Raw genomic sequence first — 25,030 nt, 5'->3', positions numbered from 1 at the left:
ATTTGCTTTTAACACCATTTTAAAAGTTTTAAGGACGGAGGGACTTAAATATCTGTACACAAATAACTCTTCATCACAGAACATCAAAGCCTGTGAGATAAATTACCTTTGTCATTCCGTAAACCTGCTTACCAGTATTTTATTTCAACAATATTACTGTGATTCACGTTGGTTTTACAAGCTGTAAGGCAGTATTAATCAGTGTTATGGAGGAGATGATGTAATTTCTGCATACAGCTCTCACTCACAGACCTTCAATGTTTTCAGAGGACTCCCAATATTTGGACATACCTCATCAGTGCAGATGTCACATTCAGAAGTTCTTGAAAATTTCTAGATCTTTAGGGGGTACCGGAGGTATCTTGTTCCAGTCATCTTCAGGGTAAGCTTCAAAATTGGAAGTATCCCCATCATTGGATACTTTCGGCACTATGGGAGGCTAGTCAGAACAAGCACAACAAAAATGTTAGCACAGTTTCCTCAAGTTTCCTCAGTGAGCTCCTCTCCATCAAATTAAAGCAGAGATTCTGTAAAAGACTGATAAACATATTTATAGAAGTTCACCTTTTACACTAATAATGAATGGCATGAGCGAAGGAAGCTTGCAGCAGAGACATGTTCCAATCCTTTGTCTATATTGTGGTTAAGACACTTGTAATACAGATACCTATTTTATTTAGCACCCAAGTTCTAGAGGCTTTGCAGACTGAATGTAACTACTGAAAAAGATTACTGCAATTAAGTTTCCAGGCACTTGCCATTACAGCAAGATCTGCCACTCTCCTTCCTCACTCCCCTTTTGTAGCCTATAAGCAAAAAGGCGTGTAATCACATCAGGTTCATTTCAGCTAAGAAAGAGTCTTGGTAACAGTGTGGGTAACTGCTTTCTAATTGCAGGAAAAAAGCCTCATCTTCACCACTTTCAAATTGATTGATTGCTTTAGAGGTGTGAATGACTTAATTTGTGTCTACCTACTATGCTTTTTCCTAGCCTAGCAATAAACTGAAGCATGTAAAGAAATTGCTGCACTGTAAAAACTCAGTTCACAAGGATGTCTGTAAAAGCATCTTAATTCAAATGGAACTTTATAAGGAAACTTGGAGGTGCCAAGAGATATATTTGTTTTCTACTTCTTTCCTCAGAGGACCATTTGGATTTCTAGTAATGCCCGCCAGCTTCACAGTACCGGTGGTTTTTTCCCTTGTCTTGTATCTAGCATCAAGATTACTCTGCCTCTCCAGCCACAGGCAATGAGATAAAGTTCCTTTCTGGAGCAGAGGTTAATGCAGGCTAAACCTTTTTTCTTTCCTCCAAGGACATTCATCTCTCTATCCCCTTCTCAGTAACAGAGAGCTTAAATATTGTCATGAGTCTAACAAAACACTTTTGGCTAAGAAAACCTTAAGGTCAATAACAAAACTGGCTAATAAAAGTCATATCACAGACAGAACTATCAAATACAGCAAACATTCTGCATCTTCTCAAAAGGTGAGTCTGGTTTCTTCTAGCTCTGAGATCTTATCTGATCTTTTGGGCTTAGTTTTAAACAATGCCATCAGCAGGTTTTAAATGGGAAAGAAAGGGTCCCCTAAAGATGGTACTTTTAAGCTTCAGCCAAAAGCAAAGTCCTACTTCTACATGTGCAGTCACAGTATACTGTGATGTTTTAGAAGATGCTTAAGAAAACATGATGCATCTAGTCTGCTCTAGAGGATTATCTACTCTACTGTGGGCAATGCCTGGTACCCCCACCACCCTGGAAGTGTTCATGCAGGAAAGCGCCACACCCGCCCTCCCCCTCCAGCCCCTCCCCCCCCAAAAAAAATAAAAAGGCAAGAAAGGAAAATCCTCTATTTTAGATTAAGAGAAGTATTTTCTCTCTTTCAGCCAATAGTATCATTTATGTAATACTAACATTTAAGATCTTATCAGGACACTGAGTCAGCACATCACATACAGTAGGCAAATTCACAGATTTTACAAGGAAAATGGAATAATGCATCCATTATTTCATATTTTTAATCTCTTCTTCAGTATAAAATACAGATTGTGAAAACTAATTCGGAAGAATGTAGCTGCCTCCAGAAATAATGACGTAAACTTCTGACCCAATTAAAATCATCACTCTGATGTATAATTAAGCAGCATCTTGTCTTTCAAGAGCTTAGTAACCACCACAAAGATTAAGAAACACGTTTTGGACTCATAATAATCTAAATGCCGTGGTGACTTTTATTTTTTTTACATGAAAATGCAACACACAGGATGTTTTGACCTGAGAATCTCGATTTGTACCCCTAACATTCAGTGTTTAATATTATGTGTTTGTTATTTATTTGGTAATACGGTAGGTTGTCAGAACCTTCAGAATTTAAATACTTACAAAACACGTTATCATTCAGTTTGTGTTCTTTGTGGATTTGTGTGACCAGAATTTACAGTAAATAATTTGAAAAATGTGACTTCATTACAAAAGATCTACATAAAACTAATCGTTAAAAATAAAATAAAATACATGCATTTAAAGAAAATGTGGATTTAAGGAAAAAAGTTACCTATAACTTCGTATTAGGATGCCTACAAGAACACATCAAGATCATTTTCATCTCTTATCTGTGTTGCAAGAACTCAATTTATGGTATCTAGCCAGAAATTCACTGTAAGAAACTAATGTAAAGGAGAATCAAACATTTAATTCACATTTGATTGACTGCATATAACAACCTTTGCTACCAAAAATCACTAGTAAGAAGTTGTACTATAGGTTTTAAGAAAGGAAAGAAAGAAGGCAGTTTTAAAACTTTAAAAAGCATTTTACAGTGTTGATAGCTTTTGCAAACATCTACCCTCATACACTACTAGAATTTGGTGCTGTTATAAAGTATGTTAGAATCACATTCATAAATCCTTCTCTCTCACCTTCTCTATTCCTCCTACTCCCATATGCTTTACATTTTACTAAAGAATTTACCTGAATTGAACTTCGCACAAGAATGTAAAGCCCAGAGTAAAACACTTGCACAGATAAGGGCAACAAAAAAACCCCAAAAACACAAAAATCAAATCAACAAGTCAGCAATCCCCTCACATGAAACAAATAACTTACAAAATTCTAAAACTGAGAATTAAATGCTGTGTTAACTAAGCTTCAGCAAAACAATGCAGGGAGTGTTTATAGACATTTTGCATATAGACGAAAATGCAAGTGGACAATCCTATACTTAATTCTGCAGTGTAAAAGGGAAAAAATGTTAATTATTGATGTGTTCATATACACACATACCCGTACACACATCTGAGCACACAGATGTAATACGAAACAAAAACCTCAACAGATCAGCTTAAATGAACAATGATTTCTGGTTGCAATACCCTATACAGTATTTTCCATAATATACCTTTAGTCTCTTTTGAGGTACAGCTTCCCAATCTATAGACCTGAACCATCGATGTCTTTTCACATCATCTGCTCCATTCTTTAAAGAAAAAAACAAAAATAAATATTTAGCAAGTTGTATGTATGCTAAACCATGTATTTCATCATAAGAACTGTGGTATCAACGTAGACTACTGGTCCGTGCAACCTTTTTTTCTTTTCTTAGGTAATAATCATTAAAAGATTCTACAGGATAAAATTATATTTCCCTAGCAGGCCCCTAATTCCAGCAAAATTTCTCTCTCTGCCTTTTTTTTTTTTCTTTTTTTTAAAGCAGCATTCTTCTGACTCAAGGAAGATTGCAAAACCATTCACTGCAGTTCCATCCACTTCTGTTTTCTCCGACATTTTAGAGAATGCCTCTAATTCTTACACTAATTAAAAGAAAAACAACTGAAGTTGATGGTGTCTTAAATAAAAATCACATCTGGCAAGCACATAGTTGTATCAAATATTACAGACATTTAGTGCTGACAAGAGGTTTTCAGTATTGTTACGAAAGTACATATATAAAAGCGTTTGTTTTCATTTTAGATATATGGTTAAAAGCATATCTGTCTTGTAATGATAGTTCTCTCTGGGATGACTATTTTGATTATGCACATAAAGAAAAAAAAAATGGTTTGCCTTTGTTTTGTTTTGCTTCCCTTTTTCTTTTCCTTCCCCTCCCCAGGACGAAGCTCGATTCAACAAGCACAGGTTCATTTCTGAGGCATTAAACACTGGAGAAAATCAGATGGTTCTCTGTCTCAGGCGTGCTCACAGCACTACTTTAATGCACACTCAAAGCTCACTATGTAGCTCCATGAAATGAAGCATACTATACCTTTGGGGTTTGTCTTTTTTTCAGATTATATGGAGTGGGACTATTCACATGCACATCCAAAGATTCAACAAGGAGAGTATAATTTCTCACCTAGTTCCCCCCTCAAAAGCAGATCTCATTGAATGCTTTACCAGAAAATGTCCAATGGGTTTTAAGCCTTTTTAAACCAACTGTGATTAAGGAAAAGGAGCAGACTTGAGACTGACTTACTGCCCCCACTCCAAATTCTGCTTCTAATTAGAACTGTCTTTGACTCTAACATCTTAGGCAATTGTAGGGAAAAACTCCCAACAAACCAAACAATCACAGACTTTGAAAAGGCAAAAAAACCAAACCAAAACACAAAACCAAAAAATCCCAAACAAACAAAAGCAAAACCCAACAAAAAAACCCAGACAAACACATTGCCCAAAATCCATGTTTGAATAAATCAAAGTTTGCTTTGTTTTTTATTCAAAATTGTCAAAAGATATAGAAGTTTTCACTGGCTGATATCTTTCTAAATTTTTACCTTATGAAAGTTTGGGCTTAATCCCCCTGCTGACTCTCAAAAACACTGCAAAGGATTCTGAAGGATAAAAAACCCATTTATTTCCTAGCTTTTCTTACCAGTCTAAGTTCGTGCCATAAAAAGCTCTGAAAAGGACCTTTGGGCAGCAGGTTCTAGCATCTATGCTTATATATAATTGTTTGATGTACAAAAAGGCAAAGCTGTAACCTCCTGCCCAAGGAAATGGGAGTTTTAGCTGTCTCTAAAGAATTAAAACATTACGCAGGCTAATTTAGGTATCTGCAACACTCTAACAAAGCTAACAAGTCAATGAAAAAAGGATTAATGTGTGGTTTAGCTAGCCTGTTAAAGCACCTGAGTTAGTTCACATGCAGCTAACTTCTCACTGCATTACCAACCATAGCTACTGCACAGCTGCAAAATCAACTAAGCTTCTAACACAGCTGTCATCTTCTGTGCCTTACAAGTAGTACCAGATCAGGACATCTCGCAGAATTCACCAGACTGCTTTGTGTTCCATCTTGACATATCACAGATACAGCTGTATTTCTGGGGTAGCCTGGAATGCTACCTGAGATGCGAGCAGATTTTTGACTAGTAAGCTATTGCTTTCAGGAGTCTATTTGGAATAGGATTCTTATTGGTGCAAGACTATCTGACTGCGCTTAATCAGCTCCATCACCAAACTACCAGGACAATGACCAAACATCGTGGTACAACAACACTTATTCATCTTAAAATAATTTTTAAGCTTCAAATTTTATTAGTGCTCCTTCTGGGATTAAACAGCTCCAAAGGAAGAATCAAATAAGCTACAGGATTTAGCACCAAGTCTTCAAATTAGTCAGTAAACAAGTAGGGTTTCTTAGCAATGTATGCGAAAATGTGTCTCAATTGCATGCTTATAAAAACAAAAGCCATAGAAGAGCTGTTCAAAATCTTTCATACAGAATTCTTTCAAACTTGTGCTTTGTTCTCTGTTACATTTTATACTGACCTTCATATTTCCTAATCGTCTTGTCCTGTCAACTACAAGCAGCTTCTTAATAAGGTCTCTGCAGTAAAGAAAACATGTTCGCTGTTAAACAAAGGTAATTGATATTTTACTGTCATACAAAATGTTACAGAATATGAGCATACTTCCCTTTGACTAGCTAATACTGTGTAAAATTTACCCATTCATTTCCTTCCAGTCAGTCTCACCTCTGTGCTGGTAAAATCTTGGAGCACATTCTCCTGGACAGCATGCTAAGGCACATGAAAAACAACAAGGTGCTTGGTGACAGCCAGCATGGCTTCACTAAGGGGAAATCCTGCCTCACCCATTTGGTGGCCTTCTATGATGGGGCTACAGAATTGATGGATAAGGGTAAAGCAGTTGATGTCATCTACCTGGACTTGTGCAAAGCGTTTGACACTGTCCCACACAACATCCTTCTCTCCAAATTAGAGAGGTATCAATTTGATGGATGGACCACTCGGTGGATAAAGAACTGGCTGGATGGCCACACACAAAGAGATGTGGTCAATGGCTTGATGTCCAGCTGGAGACCGGTAACGAGTGGTGTCCCTCAGGGATTGGTGTTGGGACCAGTCTTGTTTAACATCTTCGTCGCTGACATGGACAGTGGGATTGAGTGCGCCCTCAGCAAGTTTGCTGATGACACCAAGCTGTGTGGTTCGGTTGGTACGCTGGAGGGAAGGGATGCCATCCAGAGGGACCTTGACACGCTTGTGAGGTGGGCTGATGCCAACCTTATGAAGTTCAACCGTGACAAGTGCAATGTCCTACACCTGGGTCGGAGCAATCCCAGGCACAGCTACAGACTGGGCAAAGAAGAGATTCAGAGCGGCCCTGTGGAGAAGGACTTGGGGGTACTGGTCGATGAGAAAATGAACATGAGCCGGCAGTGTGCACTCGCAGCCCAGAAAGCCAACCGTATCCTGGGCTGCATCAAAAGGAGCGTGACCAGCGGGTCCAAGGAGGTGATCCTGCCCCTCTACTCTGCTCTCGTGAGACCTCACCTGGAGTATTGTGTGCAGTTCTGGTGTCCTCAACATAAAAAGGACATGGAACTGCTGGAACAAGTCCAGAGGAGGGCCACGAGGATGATCAGGGGACTGGAGCACCTCCCGTATGAAGACAGGCTGAGGAAGTTGGGGCTGTTCAGCCTGGAGAAGAGAAGGCTGCGTGGGGACCTAATAGCAGCCTTCCAGTATCTGAAGGGGACCTATAGGGATGCTGGGGAGGGACTCTTCGTCAGGGACTGTAGTGACAGGACAAGGGGTAACGGGTTAAAACTTAAACAGGGGAAGTTTAAATTGGATATAAGGAGGAAATTCTTTCCTGTTAGGGTGGTGAGGCACTGGAATGGGTTGCCCAGGGAGGTTGTGAGTGCTCCATCCCTGGTGGTGTTCAAGGCCAGGTTGGACAAAGCCTTGTGTGGGATGGTTTAGTGGGAGGTGTCCCTGTCCATGGCAGGGGGGTTGGAATTAGATGATCTTGAGGTCCTTTCCAACCCTAACTATTCTATGATTCTATGATTCGTGTTTTAGACATTTAAGAATGAATAGTAAAAAGGAGTAACTTGTTCTAAAACGGTCTTGCAGAATTTTTGCAAGTTCCTTTTAAACTCTTTCAAGAAACAAAGGAAAAAAAACTCTCTCTGCCCCCTCAAATAGCACCATATTTTTCTCTGTACTTTGTGTTTTGCTGGGCATTCAATATCTCAAAATTTATCTCAAGCCCATCTGGCAGAACACAGTTCTAACATATATAAAATTCTGTGGCTGCTAAATATTCAGAGAAACCATGGAAGCACCAGTCATCTGCTTAAAACTAGTAACATCTGTAAGTTTTAACTTAATTGAAAATCAAAAGCCCCCCCTGAAATTCTAGTTTATTGAACAGTTCTACATAAAGCTAAATAAAAATTTTAAAAGATTAACGTCAGTTTAGAGACATAAAGGATTTCAGTTTTAATAGCAAGGAGCTTTAAATATTAAGCACCCAAAAATACCAACATAAAGCAAAGCGAGTATCACACAGCTTGGTTACTTATGAGTTGAGAGAAAAAAATCTCGCTTCACATTTCTATGAACAGTTATGTTTTATCTCAGAGATTACTTTGCTACACACTTTTAGAACAACAGCATTCTGGCCTTATTGCATAAACTACGAATGACAGAAATGAATAAAAGTTTAGCCTTCTTTCTTCTTTCTACAGCCTCAAACAGACCTGAGATATGCAATGCTGCACAAAATGCTGGAGACCTACAAAGCACATCTACTTCCAATTTTTAATTTGAAGAAGGTTAAAAAAAACCCAGCAGCTTTATTTACAAAAAATGTAAACATATTAATGGCACACCTGCATCTCTCCATCTCTAACTGTAACATCTACTAACCCAGGAAAAAAACAGTATTCTGTCACCTAACCTTGAAATCATAGAAGTGTACAGACGAAGAATGTATGAATTGAGAGTGAATGTGCTAGACTGTTTGAAAAGCTGTTGTATTTGGCAGGAATATAGTTCTAAAATTCCACTGGAAAAATATTCAATTGGCAGATAAAAGAAGAATAAAAAAAGTCAAGGTATAACGCAATTTTTAAACTTCTCATGATCATTCCAGCTAATCAATGTTTGGATTGCATTAAATCGTATGACTGACTCCTTTCACAGCCACCTTTACAGAAACAACTCTTTCCAGTCTTTGCAGAGAAGACTATTCCTTATGAAGAAGGCTACAAGAATGGCTATAAGCGGACTTCAAAACAAATGCAGGACTAAAAAGAAATCTAGAAACCCAGAACAAGATTCACAGGCTCTATGACCAAAGGTAAATCATGGAGTTTCCTGTTCCTATATAAGCAGAAAACATACAATGGATCATTCATTCTTGGCTTCCTTCAAAAGTTTATCTTAGAAAACAACAATTAGAGGATGACCTTGCTCAGTGACACTGTGCGGTCAACAAAGATGAATACATTTGCTATATTCAGAAGAACAAATGTCCATTTAATTGAAACAAGTAACAGATAGTTTAGTGATTCTTTATTACATAGTTTCTAAAGAATAATTTAGAAATGATCATGTTAAAAGTCCATCCGACAGATACACTGCACTTTGTATTTGGGGACTGGAATTCTATATTAAGCTCTTTCTAGACCAGTTACCATTAAACTGCTGTAGCACTCATGTTTGACTTGGTATTTTCCAAAACTGTCTTTGCTAAGAAAAGCTTATGAAAAGAAAAAGAAAACAAACAACAAAAAACAAAAAAACCCCACCCCAAAAACCAAACAACAAAACAAAAAAAACAAACAAAAAATTCCTAAAATAACTTATAAACTCATTAGTGGCCAAAGAAATAGGTGGAGCATAACAATTATGTTTTATCAGAAATGAAGTAACACAAAACTTCATCAACAATTTTTTAATTTCTAGTTGGTTAATCATAATCATTACCATGGCAGAAGCTGCTTTTCAGAAGAGAGCTGAAATAATGGTCAAATATGTCAAGGACTTGCTGTATATAGGACAAAAGCCTTAGAGAAAGCACCTGATCATATTGCAAGGCAGCTAAAAGAAGGGACACTAGTGAAAAATGTGAGGAGATGTTGGCTCAGTCTAGAAAGAACAGCACTTATGCAAAACACATAGCAGCACGCAGCAGGAGGGAAAGTAAAAGTTCAAAAGGTTAAAAGTGTGGGAGGGTGACAGGGGCAGGCAGATAGAAAAACATCAGTTTATGTAGTACATCTAGGTAGAAAAGTTTTCTCAGAGACCAAAAAGGAAAATACTTTTGCTGTTCAACACCAGAGTTTTAAACTTCAAATATTATAAACATTATACAGCACTAATACTTCAGACATAGCCTGAATGGGACAGGACCCAGGATAGTCTTCAACCTTGCTGAGATACCAACTGATAGCAAGAATAGAGAAAGCAAACAGGATACAAACAAGCTAAGAAGTAGACTGTCTTCTTAGGACAAAATAATCTCGGCACTTGCTTTAAGCCAATGGTGCAGAGATGTCAAGACTATCCAGTTCTGCATATTTTGATTTTAAAAGAGGGGTTGATGTAACAAGAGAGATATGACTCACTGCATAAAGCAGGTAAAACAATGCAAATGAATGAGATCACCCAAAACCAAAGTGTGAAACGAGGAAAGCCAAAGCTAGAATCTCATGAGACACCTTAAAGGCAGGATGCAGTGGAAATGAGATGCCAAGCACACATTGAAAGAACAACTGAATAAGAAAAGCTGGGAAAGAGGTGCATCAAGAACTATGTTGACTAATGTATCCTACAGTTCATTGGCAGTCATATCTAGACTGAAGAACAAAACCTACATATGCATGCTACTACTAGGAAACTTCACAGCACCAAACATCCTCTGAATAGTAGAAATCAGTGTTGGTCTGTGAATGTTGAGCATAAATAGAAGCTAATAGCTTCTCTACTTTTAAATGCTTTCTCCATATTAGACAGGTTGCTAATGATAATAACCTAATTTGAGCTGTTCATCTTCCGGGCACAATCTTACACTTTAGCGCACACAATGTTATGTGAGATACTCAATTTTCTTCCCAACACAGACTGGGTTAGGAAGATCAGACAATGAGACTACACTAAATTGAAAATAGTCTCAAGATCGTAAGGGAAAACTCTGTTAAGAGCAGACACAAATATGAAACAATAGTTAGCATATGGTGATGTAGATGTGGTTGATTCAGTGCACCTGATGATTCTGTGAAGGCTTAAAAAATCCTCTCCAAATGATTATTTTTGTAAAAGAATTCACAGAAGGTCAGCATAAATTGGACAGATCTCATTAGATTTGCTGTACAACATTTTATCTATTATCTTGTGGTGAGAGTAAGTAAGTGCCATCTCTAAGGTCACTTCATCAAAACACCTTCAATGATTAACCTGGGAATGTAAGAATAATTTTCTGTGTTAACTCAATCATCCCTGCTTCTGATTAAATTTCCTCTATTCTAATGTTTACTAAAAAATTTCAATTCTGGATTTTTTAAATGGGAAAAAAAGCGTTTCATCTGCAATACACCCATAACAATTGCAAAATATGATGAATAAAATGCACATATGCATATTTAATACTGCATATTGAACTGGGACCCTGCTATCAGAAGTGGAAGTTGATTTTACACTGGAACTTGTGAAGTATCAAGAGTTTATTCAGGTAGTTATGTTGAGAGTGCTTTAACTGGTACATATGCATACAAAGGAACAGTTTAGTGTTCGCTTCCTGCTCTCGTAATTATTACTTATATTAAATTATCTATCTCCTCATATTTCTCCTCTTTTCTTTCTGCCAGGCACTAACCAGATACCAATAAGCTCTGTAAAAGGTGGAACAGCATTTAATATTCTAAAATATGCAGAAAAGAAGCGCAGATACAATCTTAGAACTGTATCTCCAGTCTGAAGTCTACCAAAGACATAGTTTTACTTGGACTGTGAGAATAAATGTAATCTAAAATATTCTCCAACATGGTGTTTGTCATTGTTTAAGTCCAGCCGGTAACTCGGAAACATGTAGGTGCTTGCTCACTCTTCCCCCTTCTTTCTCCCCCCACTCCTGGAGGGATGGGGAGGAGAACCAGAAGAATGTAACTCCCATGGGTTGAGATAACAGTTCTGTAACCAAGGTACAATACAAACTACTACTGCTACTACCAGTAATAATGAAAAGGGGAATAACAAGGGAAGAGAATACAACCCCTCACCACCCACTGACCAATAAACAGCCTGACCCAAGCAGCTATCTAGCTCCAGGTAACTACCCCCAGTTTACATACTGGGCATGGTGTGCTGTGATATGGAATACCCCTTTGGTTAATCTGGGTCAGGTGTTCTGTCTCTGCTGCCTCCCAGCTTCCCCTCCTCCCTGGCAAAGCATGAGACTGAGAAAGTCCTTGGTCAAAGTACACATTACTAAGCAACAACTAAAACAATTGGTGTTATCAGCGTTGTTCCCAGGCTGAAAGTCAAAACCACAGCACTGCACCAGCTAAGAAGAAGAAAAATGACTGCTACTGCTGAACCCAGGACAGCGTTTTACAAAGCCTTCTATAAAGATCCTTTAGAAACAGTACTAAGGAGGTGTATAGAATATAAAAGACAGTGTTGGCAGTCATGGACTTACTTTACATATAAATCCAAATGCCTCGGGAAATCTATTTTGCCAGCAAGAATCTTCTGATATATACCAAACGGATTGTCATCAAAAAATGGAGGAAACCTATTTTAATACAGCAAAATTTTAGAGGTTAGAAAAAGAATTTTCAAAAACCTTATAAACAGTATTATATTTTAGTAATTCCCCTCAGAAATCACTGATTACATAGTTATTTTTGGTAGGGCATCATTAATCAAATGCTAGCTTGAAGAATAACCTAAATCTGCTATTGAAAAATAGAAAAAAAAAAATTATGCAATATATTGAATACAGAACTAAATTTGAAGCATTACAGGAGAGGTTTTTGTTACATTAGCATAATAATTAATCAACTATGAAACACATTTCAGTGTTAAAATGTTTTGCTTTTATCTATAAACCCCAACGGTAGACTTTCCAAAACATTGCCATTTTTGATCTTGCCCTATAACTGCAGACATACCCTTACATACCCTTATTCACTAGTTTCTAAAGCATCCTCATATGAAAACATCGTTCAGTTCAGTTCAACTGTACTTCTTGATTCATGTATATATCTTGTTAGAGAAGCTTTGAAAGAGACAGACTGTTCAGAACCTGAAATTCTCTCAAAGTGCAGCTGTCTTTCTGTGTGGGACAGATAAAATATTTTATTATCTTCCCAAGATGATCAAGATGCAATTAAAATTCTAAACTTAGAATAGTCTAGAACATTCATGAAGTTATGAGCAAAGAGTACTTGTTATACAGCTGCAATAAGAATCAAGAGTATTTTCTGTTGTGCCTCCTTTACTAATGTAACACATCCCCTGATTACTGCAAGAGGCTCAGAATATGGGTGCATCATTACATTTGGTAAAAGCAGCTTAGCCCAAGTGCCAGCAGTTTTTCAAAGTGGCAGTCACCTTTTTAGAAGTTACCACCAGAAACCTGTTAGGGGAATGAAATAACTAACTACTCATTCACTAATCTCAGTCCCACCTTAACTTCTATAATGTGACCAAAGTATCCCTTTTACTATGCTTCTGTCCCAAAAAAAACCCCTACAGAATAAAGGCATTTTTAGTATCAACCATATTAAGAACTTCCAACCACTATTAAAATCCAATGTTTAAAGTATTCTCACATCTCCATCAGTATAGTTAAGAAAACCTGTCTGTGTGCCTAAGTATAAAAAAGTACTACTACATTCTGTACACTACTGTGTTGTAAAACCAAGTATGTATAAGTTTTTACATATTTATACATGGTTAAATTGCTCCTTCCTTTCCCTCTTTGAAAAACTGAAATGACTATGTTTAGAATTCCTGTGAGAAATTTAAATCACATTTGGCTCTATATTAGTTTAATGGCAAGACTTCTTAAAGTGCATTTGAACTGTACGCAAAATGAGAAGAGCTCTGAAAGATGACATAAGTTTTTTTACAGACAAACCAACTTGACTTTGAAACTACTTGTAAATGTCTATTTTCAACACAGCATGGATTTTAGACAAAACAAGTATTGTGCTGGAAGTAACCTAATAAATCAGCAAAACCCTTCTCGAGTTTCAGACTATCTTCACACCGTGACACAAATATAAACAGCTGTGGTTTTTGCCACCAACAGAAAAGCAGCAAAAAAAATAAAAAATAAAAAAGCTCTGCATATGGGACAACAGCTGCAAACCATTCGTTTTGCTAACTGTTGCATAACAATGGCACTGGCATTGGTCTCAAAAGATAACAGTTTTAGCACTGAATACGGGAAGTTGTAAAAGCTCAAGGGAAAACACACAACTCAGAGAATGCAATACTGTAGACAGGAACAATTAGCTACCTGAAATGACAAACCAGCACATCACATGTGATCACCAAAGCAAAAACGAAAAACACAAAGCTCTCATTAAATCAGAAAATTCAGTTAGCTATACATCTGATGACTGTACAATTATGACCTAATGTTAAATAACAAGTTTATTTTCCTCTATGACAGATTTTAACAGAACACATTTACTCAAAGAGATCTTTCAATTATTTCTATTGACAGTTTGTTTAGCTTGTTTAGATTAACTCTGTGAATTTGGTACTACTCATCTGCACTGTAAAGATTTCTTCCCACCCATGGTTCTCCCTGTTCTTCTATATTTTACTCTTTTTATTCTTCTTATATTTTACTATCTTAAACCTAAACAGACCTTGCCTTAAATATAGTGTGTGCAGATTTAGAATTCCATGGGCCTCTAGAGATTAAGTCAGAGAAATAGGACACTGCAGAACAGGAAAGTGTGGTTTTGTTTGTTTGTTTTTAGAGAGACCATTTCCTTACACACACATCTACCAATTATTTTCAATTGCTTTTAGGGTTCAGAGAGAGTAACTTCAGGAAATAGCTGCCAAATGTCTTCAGTAACTTGCAGATAACAATTTAGGCTTGAAGTCAGATTTTGTTCACCTTCAAATAATTTTCAAATCTTTGAATTTTGAGGGATTAAGTTACCAAGGACTGGTTTTGCATTAAAAGTCTTGATAGTAAATATCAAGCCACATCTTGAGTTGGTGATGAAGAGTTATAAAACACTACTGTCAACTACAGCAAAAAGCTGATAAAATGCTGAAAGCATATGCCTGATGTCACAAACTGCCCTCCTAAAGAAATTACACATAAGCCACAATCCCTTCTCTTCTCAACCTCACAAACCCCGGAATCTTGAAAATTCTAAGCAATTAGTATCAATCTCCACCCCCACTAAAATAAATAAAATAAAATAAAATAAAATAAAATGGGAAAAAAAAAAAACCCAACAAATAAAAACCGAACAAAAAAAACCCAAGCAAACTTGGATGGAGTCCCTGTCCCAGCTTTGGATAAGGACTCCACCTGAGCACTAAAACATAAATCACTCAGACTATAGCTGGGATACTGCAGCACCTGCAGTCATGTTACAGTATCAGACACTTTTATCTAGTCTTCATGCTGTCTGGGACTAAGATTAGTGGTATAAAGGCTGCTGGGAATCTCTTGCCCCTTTCATCCCTCTGAGGAGGCCCCTTGACCAGCTTGGGCCACTCATCCTTACAGGGACAGGAAGCAGAAATGGGAAGCCTGGCTTCTGCATAGATCAGCCTACATAAATAATGACTTTTTGTTAGACAAGGCAGCCAAGCCTTACTGGGTCAGTAGGGTACTATTAGTACATTTCTATGCCTTTTCTGCCTAGAAATCGCCTTGAGATTCAAAGGCAATGCATATGCATGCCTTCAGGATATTTAGAAAGCAAACAGTGAGCAGCACTGCTGTCTTGGGATCAAGTTTTGATGCTATTGGGTGGACTTCTTCAGAGCAAACACACGCAATGGATTGGAGCTCCGAAGTGATTGCCCATCAGGGGAACTGTCTGCCTGGGCAACTTGACAAGCTTGTCCAAACACCAGAATTCCCCAGAGTTAACCTGAACTGACAGTACTGTACAGAGAAAATGAAAAATAAATCCATGCAAAGATGTTTTTCCAACCACTCTGTGGGGCTGCAGATCGAGAATGAAAGGCCACAGAGGCAACTCGGGAGCAGGGAAGTACAGGGGCCTAGTACCAAAAACATTCTAACAACTATGAAACTAAAACTGATGTTACTGGTACTGTGTTTCTTTCAAAGCTATAAAAAAATTGCTTTCACACAAATTTGTTCTACTGCATTAACCACCCCAAAACAGATTTCTTTCAAAATTCCCCCTCTTTTTCTAAGTACCTTCAAATGATACAGCCAAGACGAAAAAAGAAAAACATTCAGATGCCTTGTTTAGTACACAAGCAAAATTACATGTTCTCCCTACCTAAACCAGTTATTTAAATATTATTCAAAATAGCATTTCTTTTTTTAAATCAGAGCAAATTGACAGTTAATTCTATCTACCCAACACTTAAAGTCAGCAGCAGTAAATTATATTAATGCCAGAAAGTTTCTATTCAGTTTGAATTTGTGTCTTTCAGAAACACTGCTTACCAAACAAATTCCAAAACATGAGAATTAGAGTAAACTGATTTCTAAACAGACATTTTAAGCTTTTCCCTGTTCCTTTTTCTTTAGCTGTACTAGTAAGTCTTCGTACTTGCCACAGTGCATTTTGGATGACTACAGCTCCCACTGCAAACATGATTTCACTATGCTAGAAACTAATCACAGAAGTTCCAAAGAAAACTGGTTAGTCCTCTTCTTCACCCTTTAAATATAAAGGATGTTGCATATAAAAATCTAAACTTCAACAAAACCAGGATTTCCAAAACAGATATGGAAAAGAGCAGCTGTTAAAAGTGTTAATTAAAAAACAAACAAACCCAACAAAAACCTCAAAAGTAAAACTGATCAACAAACTAAATAAAAAAAAACCCTGTAAAAAAATCCCCATAACAGTAATGATACATGTTCTTTCGTACACCTTCCCAATTCCTTTCTTCAGGAAACGAAACTCTTGTACCAATAATAAATTCAACCCAAATTTGCTATTCTGAATATCATAAACACAACCAGCGAAGAATCCTGTATTACTTTATAATATAATATTGCTGTGATATAGTAATCATTATCACCTACCCTGACAGCATCTCAAATACAAGAATTCCTAGAGCCCACCAATCCACAGCTCTTCCATGGCCTTTGCTTTGTATAACTTCTGGCGCAAGGTACTCTGGAGTGCCACAGAGCGTCCATGTCCTGGGAGGAAAAGAAGACAGAAAAAAAATTAAACAAACAAACAAACACAGACTAACCTGAAACTGAAACAGTAGTAATAGAAAAAAAAACCAAACAAAAAACCAACAAAAAACAAGCAAACTACAACAAAAAAACCCAACAAAAACCGAACAAAAAAAAAAGGAAAGAAAGAAAGAAAGACCTTTACAAGACCTAAAAAGGATTGCTTCGATGAGGATCTCCAATTCTCCTATAACTGAGATATAATGAAGCTAAGAAACTTCCTGGCTGCAGGAAGTACCTGTGTACAGTTTGCTGACTGTTGGTATGGTACTTTATCCATTAGGCTATTACATTGCCTTGACATTATTAACAGTTGCTGTCACCCTGTGAACTGCAGACCCTGGGATTTCATGTAGTACTTCTGACAGGCTCAGCAGAAGGCAAGCTTATTAGCATATTCCAGCAAAAAGAAAAAATTTTTGTTTGGAAAAAACAAAGGCAAGAGGAGGAGACAAAAATGTAGTAGTTTAAATCAGTAAACAGCTGCAGACATACGCAGGATTCCTTTCACAATTTAAGCAACATTCTTCAAATGGTATTGAAATGTTGCCTGTTATCAATTTAAAAAGAAAACATTTTATATATTCGGTTATTTAAAATATTTAAAAGGTGTAAATTTTTTAGACATACCTTTCTTGATATAAGCTCAGGATATAAAACTGTTCTATTGCTACATAACTGAAATGTGTATTTCAAGTTCCATAAATTCAAGAAATAAATTGAAACTAAACAGTGAATGTTTAGACCAAATTACATTTTGAAACAAAGACTATTCTGAAACCGTCTCTTTCAGAAATGTGAACTCTTCTTTGTAAAAAACACCCATGAAGAATTTGCCTGGCATCAGTACCTTATGTTTAATATGCACTTGAGAAAAAAAAAAAAAGTGCTTTCATTCTGAATAAATTGCACTTCCCTAGGTAGACAGTCAGAAGATGAAACTACAGTTCAAGAGAGGATGAAACAAGAGCACAGAACAAGAAACAAAAAAGCATAATGCATTTTAAGAAGAGTTCTAGGAAGACAGGACAAAGACTATAGCGGCAAAAATAATTATCACTGCACATAATTTCTAACTTGCAGCAAAAAAAACCTCTATTTGTTTTATTTGTGAGTGCAGGTAGAATCTTCTCCAATCAAACTGGTAATATGGTCCTAGAAAAATGCATTAGATTGAAAAGCAATCACTTTTAGAAGTCATACATATTGCTTTCAAGATCTGATTTTTCCTACCACTGTTCTGCTAAACATAAGAAATCTTTTTCCTAACCCTAAGTAGATATTCAAAATGAACCTTACAGAATCTCAGACTGTCAGCATTATTTTTTATAGTTTTCTCTTTTGTCTGTTTGGTTTTTCACAACTTAGCCTTGATTCATAAAAATACTTAACATCAAGAAAGAGGAGCTATACAGTCAGTCAAGACTTTAAATGAAAGTTTATGATGCACAGAGTTGAATTTCTTTAATCTTGGTTTTAGTATGATTTTAATATGGAAAACCTTGGTTTTAATAAGCTAAATTACTCCAGGTAAACTGTCAGAATGTGTTGGACAACACTATGCATGGTTCTTGAGAATACATTAATTACTGTCAATAAGACATATTTAATTTTCATCATAAAAAGGTGGCTTATTTTTTATTGCTAGAAAATAGAAACTTTTTGAAATTCAAGCATACTTAGGAAAATCCTTATGTACAGCAGTGCTTTACACTCTACTGCCATCTACCAGTTGTCCAGATAAGGACTAAGCAGCAATGCTTTGTTATCTCTTAAAACAAAACAACTCCTGTATTACAGGGTTTTATATGGCTGTATTACAGTCCATTGCCTTATTTTTATTTTTATTTTTTTTATACTAATTTAGCCAGCTCTGCAAATAAAGCAGCTGGCAGTTTTACTCTATTTGGGAAGAAGGGGCACACAAATGAAGCAAACAGAGCAGGCACATATGTTTTAATGGACACGCTAGATGGTTTACAAGGCAATGTCCCACAATGGTCATCCTTTCCTCCCCCAAAATTGCCACGACTATGAAACCCCAAATTCAGCAAAGATGCGGTCTTTGGTGGCTTTCATCCCTTATCAAGGTCATTTACATACAGAAAAAAAACCCCATTAGTCTAAGATTTGATCATGACTTCCAGGACCTCCATAATTTGCTGGTAACAATGTATCTAAAATGACCCTCAATTACAGTATAGGTTAATAACAAGATCTCTTCTTTCAAGCAAAACACAAATTAAGGAAATGCCAATGTAACTTGAAGACCCCTAGCTGCACTAGGAAATGCAATTTATTACCACCAGTAGGTCATCTACTTAATTTCAATCAATAAATTTATCTTTACTAACTACACAAAAAACCTGGGGGAAGCTCAAATTCTTTGCAAAGTTGTGTATTTGTGCTGTAAGATCATGAATTCGTCATTTGTTAGTCATTAAACAAGCTAATATTTTTTTAAATTAATCAAGCAAGATGACTTCATCTTTTTACGGAATTTAAATTTTTTGGGGTTTGTATTCTGTGTTGCTTTTTTTTCTGGTTTGTTTTTATTTGTTTGATTTTTGTTTGTTTGTTTGGGGTTTTTATCATTACTATTTCATGACTGTTGCATATTCATCAGAAATTCCAGATAATCTTTTTGAAGATAAATTACAAAGCGCAAAAATAAGAATAAACCGTGCCATTCAAACTACTACAAAAATAAGTCTGTTGCCCTGGGTTTTCAAGATAAAAGCTGAAGGTAAGCAATAGTTAATAAGTTTGCACATTTAATTTTTAAGACATGAAAATAAACCAGAGAATTTACTCTGGTCATTAAGATAAGCTATAAAATAGTATTTGCAGGACTTGTTAACAGTATTATTTTAAGAAGTTAAGTCTTTATGTTATCGTATTTTAGCATTCTGCACCATTCAGCTTCCACCTCTGCAGTCCCTGACAGGCTTCTTACATACAAGCTGGAGATTAACAACAATGTCCTTTCTGTCATTCTTGTCCGGAAGTTTCTCCGTAATTACATTCAGTGGAGATTGCTTTGTTTCCAGCCCGCAAACAGTGACAAACAATACACTTTGCAAACAAGACTTGCTGTGTCTTGTTTTGTTTTTTGTTTTCTCTCTTCAATTCACTCTGCAGACCAGTCACAAGGCACAACCATTTTCAGTAACAGTGCAGAAGTATTCCCAATGTCTTTACGGTTAATCACTTCTCAAGTTTCTAGGAAGACTTTTACAGTTTAACAACTGAGAGACTTTTTTTTTTTTTAGGAATTTAAATGGAACAAACTAAATTTAACAATCCTCAAAAAAAAAAAAAAACCAAACAATTCCTAACTTTACCTAAAACTTTCACAACATTCTCAGAGAAATCTATGCATAAAAAATATAAAATTCCATGAACTTTAGTTTCATATGTCTCTGAAAGAATGCAGGAATTAAAACAAACAAGCAAAACCAAATTTAGAAGGTCCACAAGTGAGAAAGATCAGAAACATGTTTAATGGATATACATTTATTCATGGTGGATATGTGGTATGTGCTTTCCAGAAAAAGAAAATTCTAAACATGTACTGGCTATAAAGTTCAAAACAAATTTTTTTCTACATTCTTCATTCTACATTCTGTCTCACCTCTGTGCCTGGCAAAATCTTGGAGCACATTCTCCTGGACAGCATGCTAAGGCACATGAAAAACAACAAGGTGCTTGGTGACAGCCAGCATGGCTTCACTAAGGGGAAATCCTGCCTGACCCATTTGGTGGCCTTCTATGATGGGGCTACAGAACTGATGGATAAGGGTAAAGCAGTTGATGTCATCTACCTGGACTTGGGCAAAGCGTTTGACACTGTCCCACACAACATCCTTCTCTCTAAATTGGAGAGATACAAATTTGATGGATGGACCACTCGGTGGATAAAGAACTGGCTGGACGGCCGCACACAAAGAGTTGTGGTCAATGGCTCGATGTCCGGCTGGAGACCAGTAACGAGTGGTGTCCTTCAGGGATTGGTGTTGGGACTGGTCTTGTTTAACATCTTTGTCGCTGACATGGACAGTGGGATTGAGTGCGCCCTCAGCAAGTTTGCCGATGACACCAAGCTGTGTGGTCCGGTTGATATGCTGGAGGGAAGGGATGCCATCCAGAGGGACCTTGACATGCTGGTAAGGTGGGCTGATGCCAGCCTTATGAAGTTCAACCGTGACAAGTGCAAGGTCCTACACCTGGGTCGGAGCAATCCCAGGCACAGCTACAGACTGGGCAAAGAAGAGATTCAGAGCGGCCCTGCAGAGAAGGACTTGGGGGTACTGGTTGATGAGAAAATGAACATGAGGCGGCAGTGTGCGCTCGTAGCCCAGAAAGCCAACCGTATCCTGGGCTGCATCAAAAGGAGCGTGACCAGCAAGTCCAAGGAGGTGATCCTGCCCCTCTCCTCTGCTCTTGTGAGACCTCACCTGGAGTATTGTGTGCAGTTCTGGTGTCCTCAACATAAAAAGGACATGGAACTGTTGGAACAAGTCCAGAGGAGGGCCACGAGGATGATCAGGGGACTGGAGCACCTCCCGTATGAAGACAGGCTGAGGAAGTTGGGGCTGTTCAGCCTGGAGAAGAGAAGGCTGCGTGGGGACCTAATAGCAGCCTTCCAGTATCTGAAGGGGACCTATAGGGATGCTGGGGAGGGACTCTTCATCAGGGACTGCAGTGACAGGACAAGGGGTAATGGGTTAAAACTGAAATAGGGGAAGTTTAAATTGGATGTAAGGAGGAAATTCTTTGCTGTTAGGGTGGTGAGACACTGGAATGGGTTGCCCAGGGAGGTTGTGAGTGCTCCATCCCTGGCGGTGTTCAAGGCCAGGTTGGATGAAGCCTTGTGTGGGATGGTTTAGTGTGAAGTGTCCCTGTCCATGGCAGGGGGGTTGGAATTAGATGATCTTGAGGTCCTTTCCAACCCTAACTATTCTATGATTCTATGATTCGGGTAACAATCACAAACATCCCCTCCCCATCTTTTTTTCTTGACTGCCCTTTTTTTAAAGTAGTGGCACATCTATTTTATGTGAATATACTTACAAGAAACTGAAAAGTCTTCAGTTAAGCAACACCAAGGTAGAAAAGAGAAGAAATAAACAGCAGCTGAGCAAGGACACTGTTTTGAAGAAAAATTTAGAATTTTTAAGAGTACACTATGCCTGAAAAGGGAGAAATAAGGATAAACAAAAGGACAAATCAACAAGGAACAGGAGGGAACAAGAAAACCTCCTGGATTTCCTCTTTCTCTAGGTTAAAAAGTTAGAGCCTAGCCCCTCAGAAAATGTACTAAACAGGTAAATGTGCAGGCTGCTTCCCACATGGGAACGCAAACTCTAAGCCAGCCACTCTCTCTGAAGAGCTGCTTAACTGTAGATAGATATGGTGAGCACCTTTTCACTCACTATAATGGGAAGAAAAGCGTGTACAGAACAAAATCTCAATTAAGCAACTACAGAATCATTCATGGGAAGTATTCTGTATCAAGATTCTAATTGTATTTTTCAAGGTCTTCTGCAGACCATGCTTTATTTTATATATCGCATCTTGTCCTCCCTTCCCTAGGGAATACATTTGCTGGTCTCAAGTGGCGGGCTTCCTCACAGCTGTTTGAAAAACATATAGACTGTGTTTTATTTTCACAATTCATATATATTATATATATGTATACAGATATAAACATATTCACATACTTCCATATAAGGTTCATGTGTACAGACATTTGCTGTGCATAAAGATGACAAAACATGTCTTTGTACTTCTCATCAAACAGTCTATGAAACAAAGTAAGAGGATAAACTGCTGATAATTGTGTACCTTTACAGAGAAAAAAAGCCAGTGTTATGAAAATGACTACAGCTAGGGTGGAGAATACAGACCGAAACCAAGAAAACCCAAACCCCAACCCAAAAAAAACCACCAACCCCAATAAACCAGATTTGCACAGGTAACTACTTGTGCTCTAACTGGTTACGTCCCTGCTCCTTTCAATTTTATGTTCTCTATTTATATTACCTGTTATACAGTTACAGGTAAATCAGCTACAAATACAAGACTATTTTAGTGTTCTATGTGATCTATGATTCAACTCAGAACAAACTGCTCAACTTCACTGCTCCCTCCCAGGACACATAAACCCCCCACCCAGTTAAAAGAAGCAGCAATAGCTTTTTTTTCTGTCCTAAAATGTATTTGAACAAATTTACTTTAACAGATTCATCTCCTGGATTGAAAACTATGCTCTGAAGTGAACTATCACTTTATTTAATGAAGGGCTACATCTGTTGTGCCTTAAACCCACAGAAATCCAAATTAAGAACAACCACTAAGTGGCAGTATCTACATGTAAAAAGGAAGTAGTAAGAATTTGTATGAAAATATCTTATAAAAAGATCATCCTGCTTTCTTACATGGAAGTAGCCTTACCTCTTATTGCAAAAAGTAGTTTTCAGTTAAAAACAAAATAGTAAAAAATAAAACAAACCCATTTTTACACCTATCTGCTTGACCAATGGAAACTGAATTCAATCAAACATGTTGATATTAAAACATTATGGTTTCAAAACAGACATTTAGACCTCAAAGGTGAATAGAATCAGTGTACTTATTAGTTGCCTACCATTCTCCTGTGCAAAGGCAACCCAGCACTGCAAGAAAGTTACCCACAGGGAAGCAATCTTTATGACCTTTGTAATGTGATTTGATCCCTCAGATCTATCTTCATTTCGAACTCATTTTGTAGAATTTCACACAGACACTGAGCTGTTGCAAAAGCAGCATTGAACAGGAAAACAGATGAGTGAAGAGGATGAGCACCTATGTAATACCTAGCTCCCTTATTAGGCTGCCTCAGCTAGGACAATCAGATATGGCCTCCTTCAAGAGGTGGCCAAAGGGCATAATACCAAAACTTGTCACACCACTTTTCTAACATGAAAGGCTAGTTTTAACTCCCCTCCCCCCCCCCTTTTTTTTTTTAATCCTAGTGACAGTTCTTGCTTCCTTTTAAGAACATGTATTATCTCAGAAGAGTAGTTCAAATGGAGAGAACAGAGAAATCACTGGGGGGAAAGAAAAAAACCTCTGTGTTACAAAAAAAAGTTTGCATACACTAGTGAAATGGACATAAGGCTGACAGCATTATAGAAGTTAAAGTGAAATAAATCAATTCTGCTAAGTTTGCCTTACTGTTTCTGGCTAGATTTTGCAGTTTCATTTTAGTAACAGGCTAGTAAAAACACAATATTCAGTTTTCAAAAGTTATTCCCACATTAAAAAAAAACAACCCTCTCTGAAAGGAAAGCAGAAGAAAACACAAATTACAAAACACTTAGCAATTCAATGTGTATGGAGCATTAATGTCCCATTTAATATGCTGATGCACAGATCCCAATATTTTCTAATATCACTTCACTGAAGTCCTTTTTTACAAGATGACCACTGAAAACTTAAAAATACAAAACTACTCAGACAAAAATATTTTACTACAGTAGCTTATCTGTGATCATCCTCCTAGTTATACCTAAGGTGTAATATTGGTTTTCCTTGCAGCCCTTTCAAGATGATACTTTCCTTTAAATTAAGGTGTTCGACATGCGTGAACTGCGTGGAATATCAGGCGAAAGGCTCTGAAAGTAAGCTTTTTTTCTCCTGTTCAATGTCCAAAACGTAATTACTATAACAAAAGCCTACTTACCTATCCACCAGCTTTTTAGCAAATCCAAAATCAGTAAGCTTGATATGTCCTTCTCTGTCTAGTAATATATTTTCAGGTTTTAAGTCTCTGTAAACTATCTCTTTGGAGTGCAGGTATTCTATTGCACAAATAATTTCTGCAGAATAAAACAGTCCTGTGCTGTTGTTGAAACGCCCCATGTTGCGCAGGTAACTAAAAAGTTCTCCTCCTGGCACATACTCCATTAACATATATAGAAAACGTTCATCATGGTTGGTCCAAAATCTGTAATAAAAACATTATTTTATTGAATAAATTATCTGTCCAATTAGCTTTAGAAGTATATTTCTGTAAAATTATTTTTGCCCTATGTACATAATCAAGTTATGCTTCCTAGTCCACACATATTAAAACCCCAAGAATCTATGCAACAGACATTCAAGTAGCTGACTTAACCTGAAAAGTAAAGCAGAGTTCAGGATGCACAGACTGAGAAAGAAAAATCTAACTGATAGACTTTGCTGCATAGTACAAAACCAGGTCTGATAAGCAGCTAGTAACTGACTTGGTACACTGCCAGTCTGCTAAGAGCAGACAATTCTTACACACCTTACCTTTCATTTAATCA

The 25,030-nt window shown here is 37.3% G+C and overlaps 1 protein-coding gene across 3 annotated transcripts in view; it reads right to left on the bottom strand.

Moving 5' to 3' along the window:
- The window catches only part of PRKX (protein kinase cAMP-dependent X-linked catalytic subunit), a 64,505-nt gene that overhangs the window by 5,773 nt on the left and 33,702 nt on the right, over positions 1-25,030 (bottom strand). For all 3 annotated transcript variants that reach the window (XM_065677508.1, XM_065677509.1, XM_065677507.1), the window contains exons 3-8: positions 24,424-24,687; positions 16,536-16,655; positions 11,955-12,050; positions 5,772-5,829; positions 3,400-3,477; positions 292-439 (exon numbers count right to left, since the gene is read on the bottom strand). In XM_065677508.1, the coding sequence (XP_065533580.1) occupies positions 314-439; positions 3,400-3,477; positions 5,772-5,829; positions 11,955-12,050; positions 16,536-16,655; positions 24,424-24,687 (742 nt within the window). In that variant the 3' untranslated portion in view covers positions 292-313. The remainder of the gene's footprint in view (positions 1-291; positions 440-3,399; positions 3,478-5,771; positions 5,830-11,954; positions 12,051-16,535; positions 16,656-24,423; positions 24,688-25,030) is intronic.

Source organism: Lathamus discolor, chromosome 4 (assembly GCF_037157495.1).
Source record: "Lathamus discolor isolate bLatDis1 chromosome 4, bLatDis1.hap1, whole genome shotgun sequence".
Lineage (NCBI taxonomy): Eukaryota > Metazoa > Chordata > Aves > Psittaciformes > Psittacidae > Lathamus > Lathamus discolor.
Note: the sequence above shows the minus strand (reverse complement) of the source record. Positions and strands in the feature narration are given on the sequence as shown.